Here is a 20,659-nt window from a genome sequence, read left to right on the forward strand (position 1 = left end):
TCAGAAAGAACCAGTTCTAGAAACTTCAGAAATCCTGTGGAGGCTGGCAGGTATTGTATGCCAAATCAGGCATGGGATCTGAGACTGTCACTGTGTGAAGATGGTTGTGACTTTTTAGCAGCTGAGATTGGCACACCATTAAAAATCGTTAAATATTAGCACATTTCAAGTGAAGTAGACCAAAAAATAGCCTTTCATGCCAAAAAATGATGTGTAATGTGTGTCAAGCATAACAAGAATAAAGCATTGATAGCATAATGTACACATTACAAAATTACTACATTTGAAAGATGAGTAAATAACAACTGAGGTAATGTCATGTTTGGAAGTAAGGAATGACACAGTATATTATATGGATGGGCATTGAATATTAATTTAATTTTATTGTTTTTTTTTTTAACCCTAAGTCATGAAATTTTTGTGTGCTTTGAAGGTTCTAATTAGTTGAAGATATTGTTAACAAGTGGTATCTTGCCTGATGAACTAAAATTAGCTACAGTTCTACCTCTTTATAAAATGGGTAGTAAGGCTGATGCAGACAATTACATTTCATATATAGATCATTTCAAATCGGCAGTTAATTCATACTTTTTAAAACACCAAAGCAGGTTAAGAGAACAGCATTCAATGGTATTTTATTGGAATGAGCTGTATTTTAGTGACATGTTTAATTCTGAAATCAGTTTTTTGTTTTTAATTGTTTATAGTAATTTCTTAATTTAGTCAGATATATAATTTTAATTTGCTAACTGTGCTGTTTCCCCACAATCTTGATCCCTCAGGATCTCATTGGAAATTTTTTTATAAATGTTTGGGTCTTCCTATGTGGACCATGTACTTTTGTATGCTTGTGTTAAAATTGTTATGTATATACTGTCAGTGTTATGTGACTTGTATATGTATTCATTCTATTTGTTGATCCTACCTACCAAAATTTGTTTTAATTGTATTATTATTATTATTATTATTATTATTATTTGGATGCTGATCCATTATCCAGTTTAGGTGACATTATTGATAACAGAAATACCTTTAACCAGCTTCTCAAAAACTGCTCAGCAGAAATCAACCAAATCTACTGAAAGCATCATGACGGGCTTTAAGACTTATTCAAATGATTTTGGTCATCCATCATTTGCAGCCACCATTATTCGAAGCAGACAAACCTTCAAACAATTTCTCAAAATTCTCCAAGCAATATTCACCAGATTTACAGAAAGCTTTTATGTTTATGCATATGATGCCAAAACACAATCAAACATGACTGCTGTTACTGAAAATAGAAAAACTTAAAACCACTTCTTAAAAATGCTCATCAGAATTGGACCAAATTTTACAGACAGCATCATGGCATGGCTTTCAATTTTTTTTCTAATTAAGCAGTTCCATCTTCAGATATGACCTTCATTAAAAAATTCATAAAGTTGCTTAAATTTTAAACATACCCATATTGCCAGTATTGTGCTGACATGCCTTTGTACCCAATAGATAATTGGATATTCTTAAAAACTGCGTGACAGACTTTGACATATGACAGAAAGCATCATGGTGGAGAAAGCTTTCAAGTTTGCTGAGATGAGGCCAAACTGCCGTCAGATACAGGAGACTGTTACTAAAAACAGAATTTTTGACAGTGAACTTATTATCAAAAACTTCTCAACACAATGTGGTCAAATTTGACAGAAATCATCCTAGCTAGATCTTTATAATCAGTACAAACTATGCCATTATTCCATCAGACATTACTGGTATGACTACAACTAAAAAATCTTTTGCAAAGCTTTATATGAAACAACTGCAGTTTAGTTAACATATTTTTATCTTGTTTTTTTTAAGGGCTTTACACAAGGTTAATGCTTTTATTGGATTTGAAGTACTTTTTCATAAACATTGACATCTTTTACATTTTATATTTCATTTTGGAAGAGAAAATAGTTAATTTTATTGGAAGAGTTTATCATCGTTCAGATTTTAGTAATTTTTAACCTTTGTTTTTTATGACCTTTTAAAATCTTTCACCTTTTATCTTGAAGAATTGTGTTACGTGTTTAGGCTCGAATAAACAGTAACACTGAAAGAGTGAAAACAACAAGCTTTTTAAAATTTAACAAATAATTTATTTTCCTGGAAAATTCTGTAAAAATGTAAAAAAGAGAAGAACTTATGGTTTCAAGAAACAAATCCAAAATTAATCTAAGAATAATCCACGAATTAAATTGCAAAAGTCTTAGTAATAAATGTTCTAATAATTTCAAATTCGAATCCTAATGTAAAATCCAAGATGGATGACGATGACGTATGCTGTAGTCAGTACTGTGCTTATCTACAGTTCCTTGTAGAAATACAAATAATGGCAATCCAGTGTTGAAAATCCAAATTAAATTTGTAAGCAATGTCTTTCCCTGTGTGAGCACTCTTCAAAATATTTCCAGACAAATAAAAAATTAATCCTTTTGAATCCAAGTAATTTGAAATAACTCCAAACAAGTAATTCAAAATAACTATAAACAGCACAACATATTACATTAACTGCCCAACTTCTACTAAAACATCAAGTTATGTGGGCTTTCTAAAACATCAACAACGGTCATGTGATCATTCCCTGGAAGTTTCTAGAAGGAAATATTTGTAAAATATCACATCTGCCTAGTATGACCCTGAGAAAACCAACCATTTTCTCTAAGAAATAAAAAATAAAAAGTTGTTTACATCTTAAACCCACTTAGTCCCATCATGACCATGATAACAACCAATCATTTTAAAATAAATTAGAACTTTGTTTACAAGGTCAGAATTTAGATCAACACCTGTTGTTTATAAACTAACAGTCAAGGTCAAACCATTTCCTGAAAAAAGTATCATCTATAGTGAATAAATTTATATTATAATAGCATAAAATTTTTAAAACTGACAAATTAAATTAAATATATATATTAAATCAGAAATACGTAACAACTGTATACAGTCAAACCTGTCCTAAAAGTCACATTAGTTCAGCAGTCACCTGGTCACAATGGCCATTCTGATTTCCCCCAGCAAATTTCCTATATAAATGTCATGTAATCAGCGGTCACCTGTCTTCTGCGGTCAGTGATGCTGTGATTAGTAACCAAGCAAAGATTTCATCATCAGCAATGACCACTCCAAGTATGCAAATTAAACTTCTTTTGTTGGATGAGCAAGGCATGGTATATGTAAAGGTATATTACTTGAATAGATATTTCAGCATTTTATATTTCAGTTGTACTTACTATAATCCAGAGAAACTCAAATGTGTCTGACAAAACTAGATTCATCAAGCACACATGTCGTTGCCGCAGTCACATAACACAGCAAAATCATCATTGAAATGTGCTCTATTCTTGATGAATCTCTACTTTTTTTAAGTTGCTGGGACAGAATCAGGTTTCTGGTCATTGTTCTTGGAATAATATGTTGAGAATTATGCGTCCTTTCATTTTTTACAAACAGTATGTGACTTTCATTTAATATTTTACTATTTTTGGTACACCAACATTGGAAAGGAGTTTATTGTTTATATCACATGACTGTTGGACCTCTGATGTTGGTGACATGTAGGTTGTAAGATTTGTGTAGTCATGTGACTAGAAATGCAGATGGCGAGTACATGGTCAAATTTCATCAACGATGTAGTTTTGTCTTGTCTGTCAATGGATTAAAGACATAAGGATTATAATATTTACAATTTCTCAAACAATAAATCATACCACAACATAAATGCAGAAATATCAAAATTGGGGTGTGGTGGGTCAGAGGAAACTCAGACTTACAGTTTCAGTTCTACTAACAATAGCTCCATGAAGCTTCTTTTCATTTCCTATTCATCAAAGGTCACAAAGAAGAGCCAACTGTCTTTTGATCTCAGTGAGTTTGAGCAACTGCTCAATCCATCAGTTATTTTCATGCCTAATTATACCAACTGCCATAACAAAAAGTCAGTCATGTGTTTCAAAATTACAGGTAAGCTGTTAATTAGTTCTTTTATTTAGGAGACATTTCTACTCATAATGAGATAGAAGTGTTTGCATGTGTGGGTGAGAAAGAGAGAGAGAGATGTATAAATGAGTACATGCACAAAGTTGTAGTTTTCTTTGATTTGATGGGGGGGGGGGTCAGTTTTCTAAGACATTAAATGACAAGCACAGTTGAGTAATGATAAATGAACACACTGTTATTTCTCTACAGGAGAGAAGATAGCACCTCCTATCATTTATAAGTTGAAGAAAAAAAAACAGTGAGGATACAGTATCTTTGTGTGGAACTTATATTAAATTCTGTTATTTTTATTTTTGCTGAATAGCTAAATACATGTATGTTGGTAGCATACTGCTACTGTTAATAATACATGTGTAATAATAATACTACTAGTAATAATGCTAATGCTATTCAGTTTCTAGTACATAAATACATCATGAACCAATTTTGCGAGTTAAATCTGCCTTCAAGAAATCACCTGTCCACAAAGGCCATTTTTGCCTCTTCCCATGGGTGGCTGCTGGCAACAGGTGTGAGTGTATTTATGTTTATTTGGAATGATTTTTAAAAGTGTTCCTTTACATGTTTTTGAACTCAGCCAGGATTGTGCATGCATACACACACACATACCCACACACACACACTTTCCAATCAGTCTTATGTGGGAAAAAAAGTAGAAGAGAGAGGAGAGAGATCTTTCTTGACACCATGATTTGACAGCAGCCAGTAGCCTGTTGAATGTTTAACTAGTAAATAATCATGATTCTTATAGCCTCATAGTTAAGGTTTATGGAAAACTATCACCACTGAGAAGTTCACACAGTGAATTATCATAAAGATGATTAAAAACATAAAGGCAGTCAGAGATTAATAACTTCCATTCCATTAATTGCTAGTTGGTTTTTGTGTTTCTAGTCCTGATGCAGAAGAACCTGTTAGGATAAAATACATTGGTAAAATACAAAAAGTGGAACAAAACCAATTCATTTGAAGTAGGTAAATCAGTGATTCGTGCAGGAGAAACAGAATATATTACATTGGCATTGTTTCAGATGAGAATGTTTAAGTCATTTTTGTTTTTAAAGATTGTTTGTATTAGTGGCAATGTTTCTTTTAAGCCAGATTTTACTCCATACATAAAATGTACAATGTGATTATTTTGGTAGTTGGAATGATAAAGTCAGGAATATTGTGGAAGTGTAATCCTTTTATAAAAGAAAAAATGTAAAAATGCAGTTTATTTGGGGAAATATGAGCCATTTGCAAAGTGAGCAAAGTCCAACAAAACTAAATTTCAGAACTCCTGGTTGACAGAGTTTGACTTCGTGAAGTGCAACAGCAAGGGGAGAGTATTTTAAGAACACCATATTGACGTTAATCATTCTGGAATATTCATCTTTTGACATGATAACACCACCTCATAGTTCAGACAGTCTTAAAAAATATTTTGAATTAGAGGAGTTGCCTTAAAATCTTGGATTAAAAAACAAAATTGGTTCTATCATTGAAAAGTCCTTATATTTGCTGAAACACTCCATCAATTTGGCCAAAAACTCCTTTACTTTATTTGAAGAAATACAGACTATTACAACCAAATCAACTAAATCATATATAAAACTTCTTAAATTTAGAATTTTGTTATTTATGTATTGTCACAAAATAATGAATAAATAAAAAGGGATAAAATTTGATGTAACAAATTGCACAAAACTGATAGTTGACAAACTAGCATATAGAGAAGATTTCCAAAAGACAATGAAGTTCTTGAACTCATTTGGAAGTCCTTGAAAAGTCTTTGAAAAAGAACTCCACAGGACTGTACAGACTATGCACCCTGATTTTTGACTATGCATATCTGTAGAGCTCAGTTCCAAAAGTAACTAATGTGTTAAAACAGTCATCAGCAAACCAATTTGCAAGAGCTGAAGCAGTTTTTTTGTCTGCTGCACAGTACCATACAGTCTATAATTAGTGCAAAGATGAACATTACTTTCAAACACTCCAATGAACTGTTGAAAGCAGCAAAGTCAGTACCTAGTATTTTAATATTCAATGGCTGTGTGGTTATGATTTAATGTGTTTGGTATAGACTTACTACAAATGATTTTTTAAAACTATGTGTTAAATGCTTGAAAGAAAACAGATATTATATTTATTTAGACTTTGAATTTCCAGTCATATTCTACAGAATCAGATGAATAAACGACTAATTCTTAATTGTACAAGGTAACTTATATAGGTCATCTGCATTGACCACTTTCTGGACCACAAAACACACAATTTGAATCTTTGACACCCCCACCACCTCACCCACCCCCCAACACTCAGGAAGGTTGCCAGGTATGCAGTTGACAGAAGCATCCTAGCATAGAGACCTTTCATTATTGGACAAATGATGCTGATGTGCCATTAAATGTGACTGAAAATACACAACTTTATAGCCCTTAAAACAGTTATTTTTATGACATGCAATTAACAGCTTTGTAAGAAAGTTCTCCAGAAAGCATCATAACATAATGGCCCATATTTTTGGGCCAACTGCTCTTTTATTTAGCTATTTGGCAGATATCAGTTAGATGAACAGTCTTAGACCCACTTAGACCTCTTGCCAAGTTTTATTCAAGTTACTAACAGCACTATAGTACCAAGAGGTCTTGTGTGTTTTGCAAAAGAACTGTTTCATTCTTTCTACAGGCAAGTTGAAACTGAAAGAGTGGAAAGGGAGGGCAATGAATTAGAGAAGCTTCCAGATGACTATGGTCAAGATCAAGATCATGAACTTCAGGAGGTCATTTATGAAAGAGTTTCCCACAAACTGAATGTCCACAGTTTAATACTATCCTGTGTCCAGCCAGCTTTAGCTATGGTCAAGGACAAAGAAGAAACCACTGACAGGTCAACACGGAGAATAGAACTGATGCTTTTTTTGCTGCATCAAAACCCCATTGAAGGTGAGTATTTAAGTAAATTTTTGCTTTCATGATATATTTTTGGAATTAGTTTGTTACTGCACTTCAGATTAAAAGCATAGGGCTTACTGAACTTAATTCTCTAACCCTGTGATTCATTTATTGAAACTATGGTTGTTACATTCTTGAACTTTGACATTTTGTACACCAATAGCCATGAGGGGACTTGGAATAAAATTTTGGATATTACAATATGGACACCAAAACGTCACAAAGGGACTCTGAATCAAACTGCCATTTTACCCAAAAGTTAGACTTGGTGTCAAGAATGCAAAAGAATTTCATACAAATTTGGATGCTGAGCATATCACATTGGAGACAGAAGTCATAAGATATTGTGTGTGTGTGTTTGTGTGTGTGGATATATATATATATATATATATATATATATATATATATATATATATATATATACGCACACACAAAACAAATGCATTAAAAATAGCATGGCTTTTAAAGTGTTGGCATAAGGCAATTTGATATACCAGTTCTATTGGTATATCAAATTGTGATCTGCCCATGGCGCATTAATACGCATTGATTGGAACTGATATAAAACTATTCCTTGGGCAGTTTAAATAGCAGCAATTAAAAGAAAAGAGGTCATGTATAAAATCAAAGTTTCACATTAACTGGCTGACAATAAAAATTGGGGGAAGGCAACTATTGACCCCATCCCCTTACCCCAATGTGCGAGCACCCATGGGATGCGCCATTTCTCCCTGTGATACACCTTATTATCCCCCAGGACAAGCCCCTTTTTCCATATTCTGGTCAGCTGTAGCTAAACTGCAAAATAGCTAAAGTTTTGATTTAAGTACACAAGTAATAAAGCCAGTGTGACTAATTAACAGTTAATCCTTATCCTTGTGCTAGGGGCCCTGAGTGGCCAAGTGGTCTAAAGTGCTCTTCGTTATGGATCACTGCCTCACCTCTGTCTACGTGGGTTCAAGTCTTGGATTCAGCCAATGTGGGTATGTGAGAAACCTTGCCAGTAGCTTCTCATGGGTCAGTGGTTCTTTCCGGAGTTTTCCTGGGTTCTTCCTCCACCATTAATACTGGCCGCCATGTATAGCCTATCGTGTGCTGAAAAATGGTGTTAAACCCTACAACAACAACAATTACCCTTGCACTTGTCGGGTGAAATTACTGCCCTTCGAACATACTTCAAAGAAACCATGTTCAACAGAGTGTGTATGTAAGTACCAACAATTGATTGGCAAATAAACAATGCTATGAGGCGCAATAGTGGACAAAAGCTAGTCCAATGAGAAAATTGCAGTTGAAATTTCGATATCGTATGTCGAGAAATCAAATGTCATGTGTTGGATCAAATTGCATGTCCTTAAAGTTCCATTTTCGGGATCAAGATTTTAGATTTTGTGTTGAATTATCCAGTGGTGGTTTAAAGTTCTATTTCCTATGTCAGCATTTTACAGTGTATATTTTGAATTACACAGTGCTGGGTTGAAATTTCAATATCATATGTCGATAATCCCTATTTCACACGTATGTCACTGTTTGTGATGAAAGTTCCATTTCATATGGCGAGTATTTAGATTTCATCTGTTCAATTTCACAGCAACAATATGCAGCCTCCTTGTTTAAAAATAACGTGGTCTGTTTACGAGAGCGATGTCAAGCAAAGAAATTCATGGTAATTCTTGACATGTAAATGGTAACTTTCAAACTGTAAATGCATGAAATGTAATGGCGCCTCATAATTGAATACACGAATGATGTATCATAATACTCAATATTATTTTGACTTGTTAAAGTGGACATTGTGTAATGTTACTTTTAACACTAACACATCATTTCACCATATAAAAATAACAATTCTGACAAGCACAATAAAATGTCCAATCACCGCTATGTAATTCAACAGATTCAATATGAAAACTCAACGTACGAAAGGGAGCTTTCAGCACAATCAATGATTCAGCATGTTAAATTGAAACTCAAGACTTATGACATTAAAATTTCAAAAACCTCCATGTAATTCAGAAGATACAATCTAAAAACTCAACATTGGACATCGAATTTTCAACCAGTACTGTGTAATTCAACAGACAAAATCTAAATACTCAACATATGAAACAAAAACTCATAGAACCAATATGTAAATTAGGAATTTTCGACGTATGACATTGAAATTTCAACCACTGCCATGTAATTCCAACAGCACAATCTAAAACCTCAAGCAGCAGAGAGAGTGAGCAGACCACTTGCTTGAAAGTCCATTTATGATAATAAAATCTCGTACCAAAAATAAGTGAAAAAAATAAGGTCAGTAACTTCAAACCAAAGCCTCTAACTGACCAAGAGTTTCTCTAATTGAAATACTTTATCTTTGTCATTTGTGTTTTTCAAAATTTGTGTTTACCTGTCAGGATACTTATTTGTGGTCGCAACCTCTCTGCTGCTATAAATATGTGAGTAACTAAATCATTATTATATCAGTGTCTCAACCAAAAATTTTTTCAAGACCTATGCGATATCACAATCGAGGATCATGTAAATTTATTGTTATAAATCCATGTGGAGTAGATTGTGCTTTTGAAAAGAAGTTTTTGAGCCTATCATGTCCATATCTCCTGAAGACCAAGTCTGGTGAATGTTTTGCAGAGTACGTGTATTGACTCCATTAAACACAACAAATGTTTTGCAGAGTACGTGTATTGACTCCATTAAACACAACAAAAATATTACAATTATCTCTGATCACTTTAGGTATTTGTGTATATCGCTGAATAACATAAATCACATCAGTATTTTTATGTCTGCCTCAAGAAAATATTATAGCTGGATTTGATTGTTTGTCCAGCATTACATCATTGTATACCACAAGATTATTAATCAATCCATCGAGGTCATCTACAGATGGGGCTTCATCAATATCAGTGATAAAAATCAATAATATCATTACCCTCTTCGTCCAACAATTTTGTGTTTTCATTAAAATCTTTAAGTACATCATAACATCTCTGATCATCAACTGAAAGAGCTACTAAATACAGCTTAACCCACTTGAGCCATCTCATTATCAAATTAAGTAATAATTGTGTTTTACCTGATCCGGATGGACCTATTATTATCATTCTGATGGAATTTGGTAATGCTGAATTATGTTTGACTGGCTCTTGTTTTTGTGCCACTGAGAAATCAGTGACATCCATGTTATACAAATATAATAAATAATATGGATTTATATTGTGTTCGATGTAGATCATCCACCCCCACAAGTGGATTAACAACAATAATAACAAAAATAAAAAGCATGCACTTACAGATAAATGAGTAAAATGTGGTATAAATTTATTTCTAACAAAATTGGTGGTGTTATTGCTACTTCATTAGGAAAATTACCAGGAACTCCATGGGCTAAATACCCAGGAGAAAAACATCTTCCAGGATATAATTACTGTGGTCCTGGAACCCAACTTGATATTCAACTTGATGAGCAATATCAACCAAGACCTGGAGAGTATCCAATAAATGCAATTGATCAAGCATGTCATGTTCATGATGTATCTTATAAAAATCCAGATTTACAGCAACGATATATTGCAGATGTGAAATTGATACTAGTTAAATTATACAAAAATAAATCTTTTAGAGACTCATTAGCTAATTGGTTGTTAAGATCTGCGATGAAATATGGCAAATTTATTTACCACCACCTAAAAAAATTCCACATGCACATTTTGATGTCAGCACTCCTAATGAAGTTCATCAAACAGATATTTTATTTTACCACATGATACTATTAAAATTAGTAGAAGTCAGTCACGTACATACAAATGCATGTTGACTGTCCTTGACGTTGCAAGTAGATATAAGGAAGCAGAACCACTATCAACTAAAACAGCAGCTGAAGTTGTATCTGCTTTTGAACGAATTTATTAACAAGGACCCTTGCGATGGCCAAATTTACAACAGGTTGATCCTGGCAAGGAATTTCTTGGTGCAGTATCATCTCTAATGAAAAAATATAACGTTAAAATTAGACAAGGACATACTGCAATTCATTGTCATCAGGCAGTTGTTGAACGAGATAATCGAACACTTGCTGAGTGGTTATTTGGATATCAATATGCAAAGGAAGTAATTCAGAAATATATGAGATCTCGCTAATGGGTTGCAAGATTACCAAGCGTGATAGCTACGTTAAATAATGAAATTGCTTGAACAACTGCCATGAAACCTATTAATGCGATTACAAAAAACACGTTATACCAATACAACAACATGACTTTTGAAAACAACCAGTATTAGGTAATGTGACTGTCAGGTATTTATATGAACCCAGTGAACTTGAAGGCAGTAAAAAAGAGCGACTGATCCTATTTGGAGTATTATGACACATACATTTTCTAGCACGGAAAGATCTACAGGTAGACCTGCAATTTACTTATTAGATTCAACTGCTCCTCAATATGGATTTGTACATGAACAATTACAAGTAATTCCTGAAGATACACAATTACCACCGCATTCACTTTTGTAAACTAGCACATCAACGTCGATTACATTCAAGACAGGTCAGCATCACATTTTCATGTGTATAACCAAGACTACTATTCTTTTTACGGTGAATTGTTTTGGATTATTATTTGAATACTGCAACAACATTACTGTGTTACAGCTCGCACAATGATTATTTTGCTGTTGTTTCAATGTCATGATAAATGTCATCGAGATCAAAGTTGTCCTTATTTTTTTTTTTATCACATTGTTTATAACTAATTTTTTTCTTAATATATCATTGTTAGTTTCCTGAATTTGATTATTATTTTGTGTGCAGTCCATGACAATTCTCCGCAGCTGAGATATTCTTCTGACTCGAGACACTGCGAGATAAACTAAATTTGACCATTCAATACGATTATCAATGATCCAAGCATTTGTATCAGAGATGGTTAATCCTTATGATGAATGAATCATCATTGCCTATCCTAGCATCCATGGAGTTTTATCCATAGTTAATGTGCTCTCAACAACGCTGACAGGAACTAAAACAATATCATTTAATACAAGATTTTGTTTCTCTGATGATCCTGGTATATCAGCGTCGATATTTTTCGTCACATATCTGCTGGTCGATAACACAATGGTACAGGTAGATTTTAAAACTTTTCTTTATGTAACATGAATAATTGTTGTTGAAGTGTATCACAAACTATCTTTCTACTTGCCATTATCAAATCATTTGGTCTCCATAAATTCCAAAAAATTATTAATAGGAGTTTCTGAAATTATTTTACGCATTATTTTGCATTGAATTTTATTCGGTTGTAGTCTGATTAATTTCTTAAACTCTCTTAATTCTGGATCAAGTGCTCTATGATCATCAGTTATTTCTTCATAATAATCCTCAAAATTCCTCAGCCATTTATGTGGAGACAATCCAGCAAAAGGCGATGGTTGACCATGATCGCCGCACGTTATTACAGCAGTAATTTTTGTCAATAACCAATCAAGAAATAATTTTAACTCTTCTAATGAAACGGTGCATATTTCATCCCAAACAATAATCCTTGGAATATATTTCTCTCCCATTCGTTGAGGAGTCCATTTATCTCCCTTCCATCAAAAGAATTTGTGATAAGTGCATGATTTAATATTTCTTTCTCTCATTTCTCTTGTGAGTTTGTGTGGAGGTGTTAATACTATTTCTGAACTACTGTTCAAGAATAATTTAATCACACGAGTTGTTTTACCAGAACCCCAGGTCCATTGAGATAAACTGTTTTATGTCTAGCTACAGGATCATATACCGATGGTGCAGATGAGAATTTTGATATTTGATTCTTTTGGTAATAAATATCCTTAATTTCAATGTTGGCAGATTCAGAATAATTAAGTATATGTAGTTGTTCTAACAATCCTGTATTTTTTTTTTTATTGATATAAAATGAATCCGTAGTGACTGACAGCAAACTCAGAAACTCCATTTATCATCGATAATTGATTTATCGAAATGTATGCAAGCATTGAAGATCTTAAATGAGTAAACTCACCATCAATATAACTCTCAATCGTACCTAATTTAGTTCCGTCTGATAAATTAATATTTCTTCGACTTATAAATGTGTTTCTATTTGTTGTATCAACAATTATAAAATCTAGTTCAGCATCATCTATAATTAATCTTGTACAATGTTGTTTATGATCATTGGGTGAATTTACCGATTATTTTTCTGCCAAAATCTTTTGCGATTTTATTCTCAAAATCAGTTATATCAGGATTTTCATCATCAGACCATTTCTTTTGTTGTGGTAACCATATTTCTTTCTGCGGACGATATATAATTACTTCACTTACTGTTAACAGTAATAGTATTTTTACATCAAGCGTATATCATAATAATACTGTTGCATGGGCATTATGATCAATAATTTCAATCAAAGCTCCTTTCGATTTGTACTTTGATTCATACAAAATCTCTCTGGTTATTGTTCTTACTGTTATTGGGAATTTGAATTTCTTTCCTAATTCAGCAACATCGTTTATTGTAGCTCCTTTATCCTTGACTGATTCAGCCCATTTGTTTATTTTGTCACGTCGCTGATCCGTTAAACCATTTCCACATATTGCATTTGTAAAATGTTCCGTTACTCATTGGCTACACAATTTATTTTCGAAAATTTCATCAGTTTGAGATCATGAACGTTGGGTTTATTATATATCAGATAATTTCCATAAATAATCACAGTTACAGGATATGCTCTTTCATAATGCAGTTTGTCAATACCAGTCAGCATTCCTGGTTTGGAATTTTTATTTAATATGGCGATTTTTTTCATTATGAAGGACACGGTCACGTTTGTCACTGATAATCCAAGTATTGTCTACTTCCTTAATAAACTTTACTCTGAAAAAATATCTTTGATTTTTGAGATAAGTAATAATCGTTGCTGCTCGTTAGTCGTTCATTGTAGCATCGATGACTTCGGTGCTATTGCTTATGATTTTGAACGTTGACCACACGATTTGCGCCATCTATATGAAATTCTTTCTTAGCATCACGAATATGTTTAATCAGAGTTTCCATCGGATCAACCAGAGCTCGTCTTTGTGGGTCAGGGGTTCTTCTATCAAGATCGAATCTATATTCAGGTTTCATCTTAATCTCTGATAATAACTCTTCCATATTATAATTAAGACAAATATATATTTAAATTTAAAGCTTGCGTAAACGAATTCTGTCGATTTTACTTACAAAGTGTATGGAGAGGGGGAATAGGACTTAAACCGTGTTTGAAATGTGCTGTTGGGGTTAGAGGAAACATGCAGGTGTGTGTGTGCAATGTGGTGGTAAAAAATACAGAGAGCTGAAAAGATATTATGATTAAAAAATAAAACTGATAATAATGACAAAGTTATAAGAAATGCAGAAGATTATATTGCTAGATTTGTAAAATAATCATTTAGACAAAAAATATTATATATAAATGGAGCAAAAAGAATTTATGACACATCCTATCATCAAGAATTACGAGGCATCTCGTGATGGCATAATCCGGAAATGTCAACTAAAAAGCTAGTTAGTTTTGTCACTAATACTGGTTATCTCATATTCAGTATCAGTGGGAATAAAATATACCTTTCTCATAAATTCGTGTACGAATGTTTCGGGGGGGGTAGTCAAAGACGGTCTTATGATCGATCATATTAATGTAGAAAAACTCTTTAACTTTTTATATAATTTACGAGCCATTACTCAGAGCTAAAATTGGTTATTTGGAAATACTGGCCATATTAGTAAGGTCACCAGAGAAGTTGTATCTACAAATGTAGAGACAGGTGAAGAAATAATATTTCAATCAATGAATGCAGGTGGCAAATATTTTGATATTTGCATGCCTTCAGTTCAGCACGTCACAAACAATATTACCAGATCTGCTTTCTCTAAGAAATGTAAACAAAAGATAATTTTTCATTATTGTTTAAGCAAGATAACTGTCAAGCTAAGCTCTCTCCGGCAGAGTAATTAAGTAGTTACCTTGCTTCTTACTATTATTGTTATATTACTATTTATTTAATTTTTTATGTCATTATACTCATTGTTAGAATAATTAATGATAGAACAATTATTTATTCATTCAGAGACTTATATTCACTGATGGTGAAAGTACTGGAATTATATATATATATATATATATATATATATATATATATATCTTAGTACACTTTGCCAGTCATGAAACATGTGAGGTGTTTTTTATGCTAGGTAAAATGTCATGATAGAATGGTTATTTATCCATTTTGAGACTTCTGTTGTTGAAGGGACATAACTGTCAAGCTAAAGCTCTCTCCGGCAGAGTAATTAAGTAGTTACCTTGCTTATTACTGCGTATTATTTATACGATTAATTTAGATTTTTTTGTGTCATCGTAAACTAATTATACGCAAATATACAATAATTTAATCATCTGTGTGATAATTAACACAATATAGTTCAAGAAAATATTTCACTTACCTGTATTCATTCTCAAATGTAATTCTAGACTGACTGGGATAGAACGATTCTGTGTCTTTTATAGTCATGAATACACCCACGCAGAATATTTGAGAAAATTACATGATTTCCAAAAATAACTCAGTTACATGATTTTCTGTAACATTCGCCCATGCAAAATGACAGGTGATTTCCGAACATATTTTCTAGAATGACTTGGTGATTTCCAAAAATAACTCATTTACTATGTATTTCTGTTGGGAAATCTGCAAACGTATTTTCTAGACTATTTTGCATAGACTATAAAAGACAGAATTGGAAGTGCATTCGTGAGTGAACAGAGGTAAGTCAAATGTTTATTTAGTAATATAGAGGTTGTGTTTGCACTCTATTACACAATTGTATTATATCGCCTTGGTTGAGGAATGTAGTGTGTGTGTGTATGTATATATATATATATATATATATATATATATATATATATATATATATATATATATATATATATATGATGAATTACGAAAATATTATTGATATAATTTCTTCAATTACAAAATAAAATATAGATGGCATACAAATTCAGCTTGATCCAGAAAAATTATTTGAGATTTGGAATTATGACAGGCACATAAATTTGAAGATAGATATACACTACCAGCGGAATATAGATTTATAAAGCAGATCCAGCAGTGTATGTTCCAATCTTTGGCTACAGAAGTTAAAAAATTCCTATCTCTCTCAAGCGTGTTTGAGAAAATTAGATCAGAATTAGCACAGGAATAAGAAACAAAAAAATTATTAACACCTGCTTGAGGCAGTTGAAAAAGTTTATGTCAGATAACAATGACAAAAGTGAAAGTGAAAATAGTAAAGGGAATTTTGAAAGTGAAAGTAGTGAAAATGTTACTGATGAAAATGAAAATTATGGCAACTGAGGTCGTGGTTAATTATCCTTTGACTTTATTCTACCTGAGAAATAAAAAAATTAAGATTTTACATATATATTCAAATTCAAAATTTCATTTTGTAAATCAAGTAACCATCCAGACTGGTCAGTAAGTTTGAAATTTATCATTGATATTAGCGGATTGTGACATCGCAAATAGACCAGATTAATTGGTTCTTGTACGATCAAATATCCAGGAGGTACTTGAGGTGTAAATGTGTATGAAATATATCCCTGCTGAGCCTGACTAGATTTTTCAAGATCTATTTGATAGCTGCCATCCGCTGCATCACATTCAAGATTGACTGTGATTGTTGATGTGATATTTACAATTCCGGATGAAATATGTTTGCCGCCACCATATGGATCATTGTTATGTTTGAGAATACCTGCTGGCGGAGTTATGTTTCTCCATGACTCAACAAGTTTTGGAAAGTTTTCATTAATAAGATCGTTGACTAATATTTTTAGTTCATCAGGGGAAAGTACTGGTATTACATATTTTAACAGATCTGCTTGGGTTATTTTATAATGATCGAGAAATATTTTATTTTTAGTGTAGTATTAAATTTAATACCTTTTGGGGTTTCTCCACTTAATTTTTCATCAAACATCACCTCTTCAACAATAAGCCAGTTGACATATTCAAGATCTTATATCACTTGATTTAGATGTTGTATTATTTCGATGATTTGTTGTTTTACATCATTATTATAGTATTGTGTGATATTAGAAAATACATTTCGTAGGTCACCAAGTACATGTGTGTATTCAGGTTTAATATCGTTAGAAAAATGTCTGAGAAATCTATATTCATCGATAACTGGAAGAAAGGTTTCGTCTTCAAAATCATATATTGTTCTTGCTAATTTAGGAAGGTTTCTTTCACCATCAAATGTAGTAAAACAATTTTCAGGACAAGAAGGATCTCCTTTTATTCGCCCTATCATATTCCATGGGTATTCCTTTCGATACCCTGGAAGATTTATAAATATTTTCTTATCCTTGATTAAATCAGCAAGTTTTGGTTCTGGCAGTCCTTGATATTCAGGTGGAATTTCAGGCCATCCTAACACATTTCTGATTGATGATTGATAAATATCTACAACATATTCTTGTGAATTTATTTCTATCGCAGCTGATAAAGTTGGTTTGTGAATGGTGATAGCTATTTTTTATTCTTTACCTGTTATAGATTTGATTCTGTGCTGGAATTCATTGATTTGTTCAATTTGATAACTACCTGTGGGAATACCAATAACTTGCCAGTCGGGAGTACCATCATCTTTATTTTTATTTGCAAATACCAGTAAATTATTTGCTGGCAATTTACCAAATGATTTTGATCAAAAATATTTTGTCAGCTGTAATATACTCGTAATTGTGCTAGCACTATTTCTTTTGCTGGGATTGCAGTTGGAAAGTTAACACTAAATTCTGGATTCGTTGAGCTCACTGATATCATCATAGCTTTTGACGGAGTTGTATTAAAGACAATCTGCTGAAGTAGCTCGTTCAGAGTTGACATCCTTATTTAACTCCTGATTTTCTAAATCAGGCGTGGATTCTATCAAAGGCATTACTTTCTTGTAAATTTTAATCATCTCCGTGAACTCAAAATATGATATTTTTCCATCACTAAGGCTTGTTGATAATAACGAGGATACTTTGGAGTATGCTAACGTCGCTGTGTGTGATTTTATAATATGATCATGAAATTTTGCTTTTGTGCTTGTACGTATTTTTTTTGCGATATTAAGAATTCCAGCATTTGTTGTTGCAGCTGAAACACAAATTGTTACAACTGCTGGTGATGTCATTGTTATTGTTAATAATAATACACCGGTTCGTGCAATAACAGCAGACGCCGAATATACAATTATGTCAACAGCAACTACACATCTGCAATATTTTTTTTCTTTTACTATATATTCGTCAATGATATTTTTTAGTTTTGTTTGCCATTCATGTGCTTGATTGTATCTAAAACGTTGAACGTTGATTGGGGAGCTCATTATATTTTAAGTAGGTGGTAATTTAGCCACTAATAATGCAACACAGTTTTACCTTTTTCTTTGGGTTCCACCACAAATATTCCCTCATCGTTTTGATCTAACAGCACTAATATATATATACAGAGGATCCAGTTAGTGGAAAATGACATGAAATTGTAGTAGATATTTTATATGTTGTAGTGCCGAGTATTGAAAATCTATATATACCAGTAACATAAGCACGATGTTTAATGGATTTATTGAGTGGTGACTATAATGCTGATCCAGATGTTACTGTATATATTACACGATCGGTAATTGTTTTTATATCCTAGAACTTAATATCGATGATTGATGGATTTTTAAAAAATTCGTTAACGATTCCATTAATTTTTTTGCGAAAATTTACAAACCTTTGTACATGATTGGAATATTCAGATCTAAATGTGGTCATTCCATCGTTGATTGTCATTAACGAGTTCATCATAGGAATGCTGCTATCATCGACATATTTTTTCGTTGCAGCGTCATCACTTGATTCTGGTTCTTCAAGGCTAGTAATGTTATTATTAGTCACGCTGAGAGAATCAGTCACTGTATCACGTGCAGTTAATTAACAATAATTCATCTCAGTTCTCATCACGTTGTTGTTGCTGTCTACATATCATTTTGTTACCACATCATCATCTGATTTTGGTTCTCTTACATTAATAATTGTATTTGTACTCATCTTGAGATTGCCATACATAAAATCTCGAATTCTTCTGATACGTCAAGGCAATATTTCCCATGATTAATAGAATTGATTCATCAGATTTTGTAATTTTACCGTTTTTACTAAACACTGCTAAGTTATCTTCTTTTGCATCTGGAACCTGTAGAATAATATTTGTCAACGGGATATTACTCGTCTTTAATCGTCCTTGTTTATCCTGAAAAACAACAACTTCATTTTGGTCCACATTTGCAAGACTCAAAAGATTAGCATGTTCATCCTTGACCTCGTTAAGGGTTGCATATTTAGATAAGTCACCTTGCTGAGACTTACTCAGGCAAGAAGATCTTCCATAAATATCTACCATTATACTTTAAGATCTGTTTAAAATGATTAGTGGCTACTTGTATACTCTTGCACGACTTTATGAGGTGGTAATGTTGATGATGACAATAGCGTTGAGTACAGTAATTGCTTCATGGCCGCATATTGGCGGATCTGTTATTGTTTGTGTTGGTAATGTTGAATACCAGACTGGAGTTTTTCTTAAGTTTACATAATTTATAAATTCTTTTGGTGGAGCCAACCCATACGAATCAAAATAAATAATTCCATGTGGATCAATTGCATATGCAATCCAGTGAGTACCAGGACCAGAACTATTATCAAGATTAATTATACCTGTTTCAAATATTGTTTGGTTGTTTTGTTAATTTATATATAATTTTTTAACAGCATCAGGTAAATCAAAATTTGACATTGGAAATATTAATGAACTTTTCCTGGAAGTCTCAGACCTTTTCCGTATTGATAAGGAGTTCCTGGGAATCTTAGGCCCCTTCCCATTGTTTTAAATCTTTGTCCTGTTGCTTTCTTTAATGCCATCCCAACAGCACCAAGTGCAGCTGCTTTTGCAACAGCTGGAGCTGCAGTGGCTATTAACACTGGTATAGCTGCAAGAAGTGGAAATATACCGCCTGTTTTAATTGAGTCTTTATCCGCACCAGCAGAAAGATTAAGTTTAATGCCTGTTTTTGATTGTATGACGCTATTGAAATGTCAGAGTTGTCGTTCTGACAATATTAGTTTATTTTGACCACCTGTGATCTGATCTTTTTCTAGTGATATTTTTATTCCGCAGTCTTTGCTGAATTTGATTGAAGCTTTTTAATCTGACCAGGAGTTAGACTGACACTAACATGATGATATTTTTATAAGAGGTTATTTTCAACTGAAAATGTTACTTTTTTCTTTCATTGCATCAATATCTTGCATTCGTCCACCAGTGCCTTCAAGTAACATTGCTTTATCACCGAGTATAACTGCGATTGCTCTATAATCAGTACCACCAGCTGGGTTCACGTGAGCTTTAAAATGAATATCAACGACAGATTGTTTGAATAATTCTATATGCTCTAATGAAAAGTAATAGATCGGATACCATGTTTTAAAATCTAACTGTGATATTTGTAAACCAGTATCTGTATTTTGATCATGCCCCATTAATGTCATTAAACAATGATATGCACATGCTACATAGTTATTTTCAAAATTTAAAGTTATATCTTCAGATG

General features: G+C 32.7%; 1 protein-coding gene across 1 annotated transcript in view; it reads left to right on the top strand.

The window, feature by feature from the left end:
• The window catches only part of LOC149770911 (E3 ubiquitin-protein ligase rnf213-alpha-like), a 512,819-nt gene that overhangs the window by 278,845 nt on the left and 213,315 nt on the right, over positions 1-20,659 (top strand). The window contains exon 41 of the mRNA XM_089948996.1: positions 6,691-6,947. Within this exon, the coding sequence (XP_089805122.1) occupies positions 6,691-6,947 (257 nt within the window). The remainder of the gene's footprint in view (positions 1-6,690; positions 6,948-20,659) is intronic.

Source organism: Sinohyriopsis cumingii, unplaced genomic scaffold, assembly GCF_028554795.1.
Source record: "Sinohyriopsis cumingii isolate HCF-2022 unplaced genomic scaffold, ASM2855479v2 utg002226l, whole genome shotgun sequence".
Taxonomy (NCBI): domain Eukaryota; kingdom Metazoa; phylum Mollusca; class Bivalvia; order Unionida; family Unionidae; genus Sinohyriopsis; species Sinohyriopsis cumingii.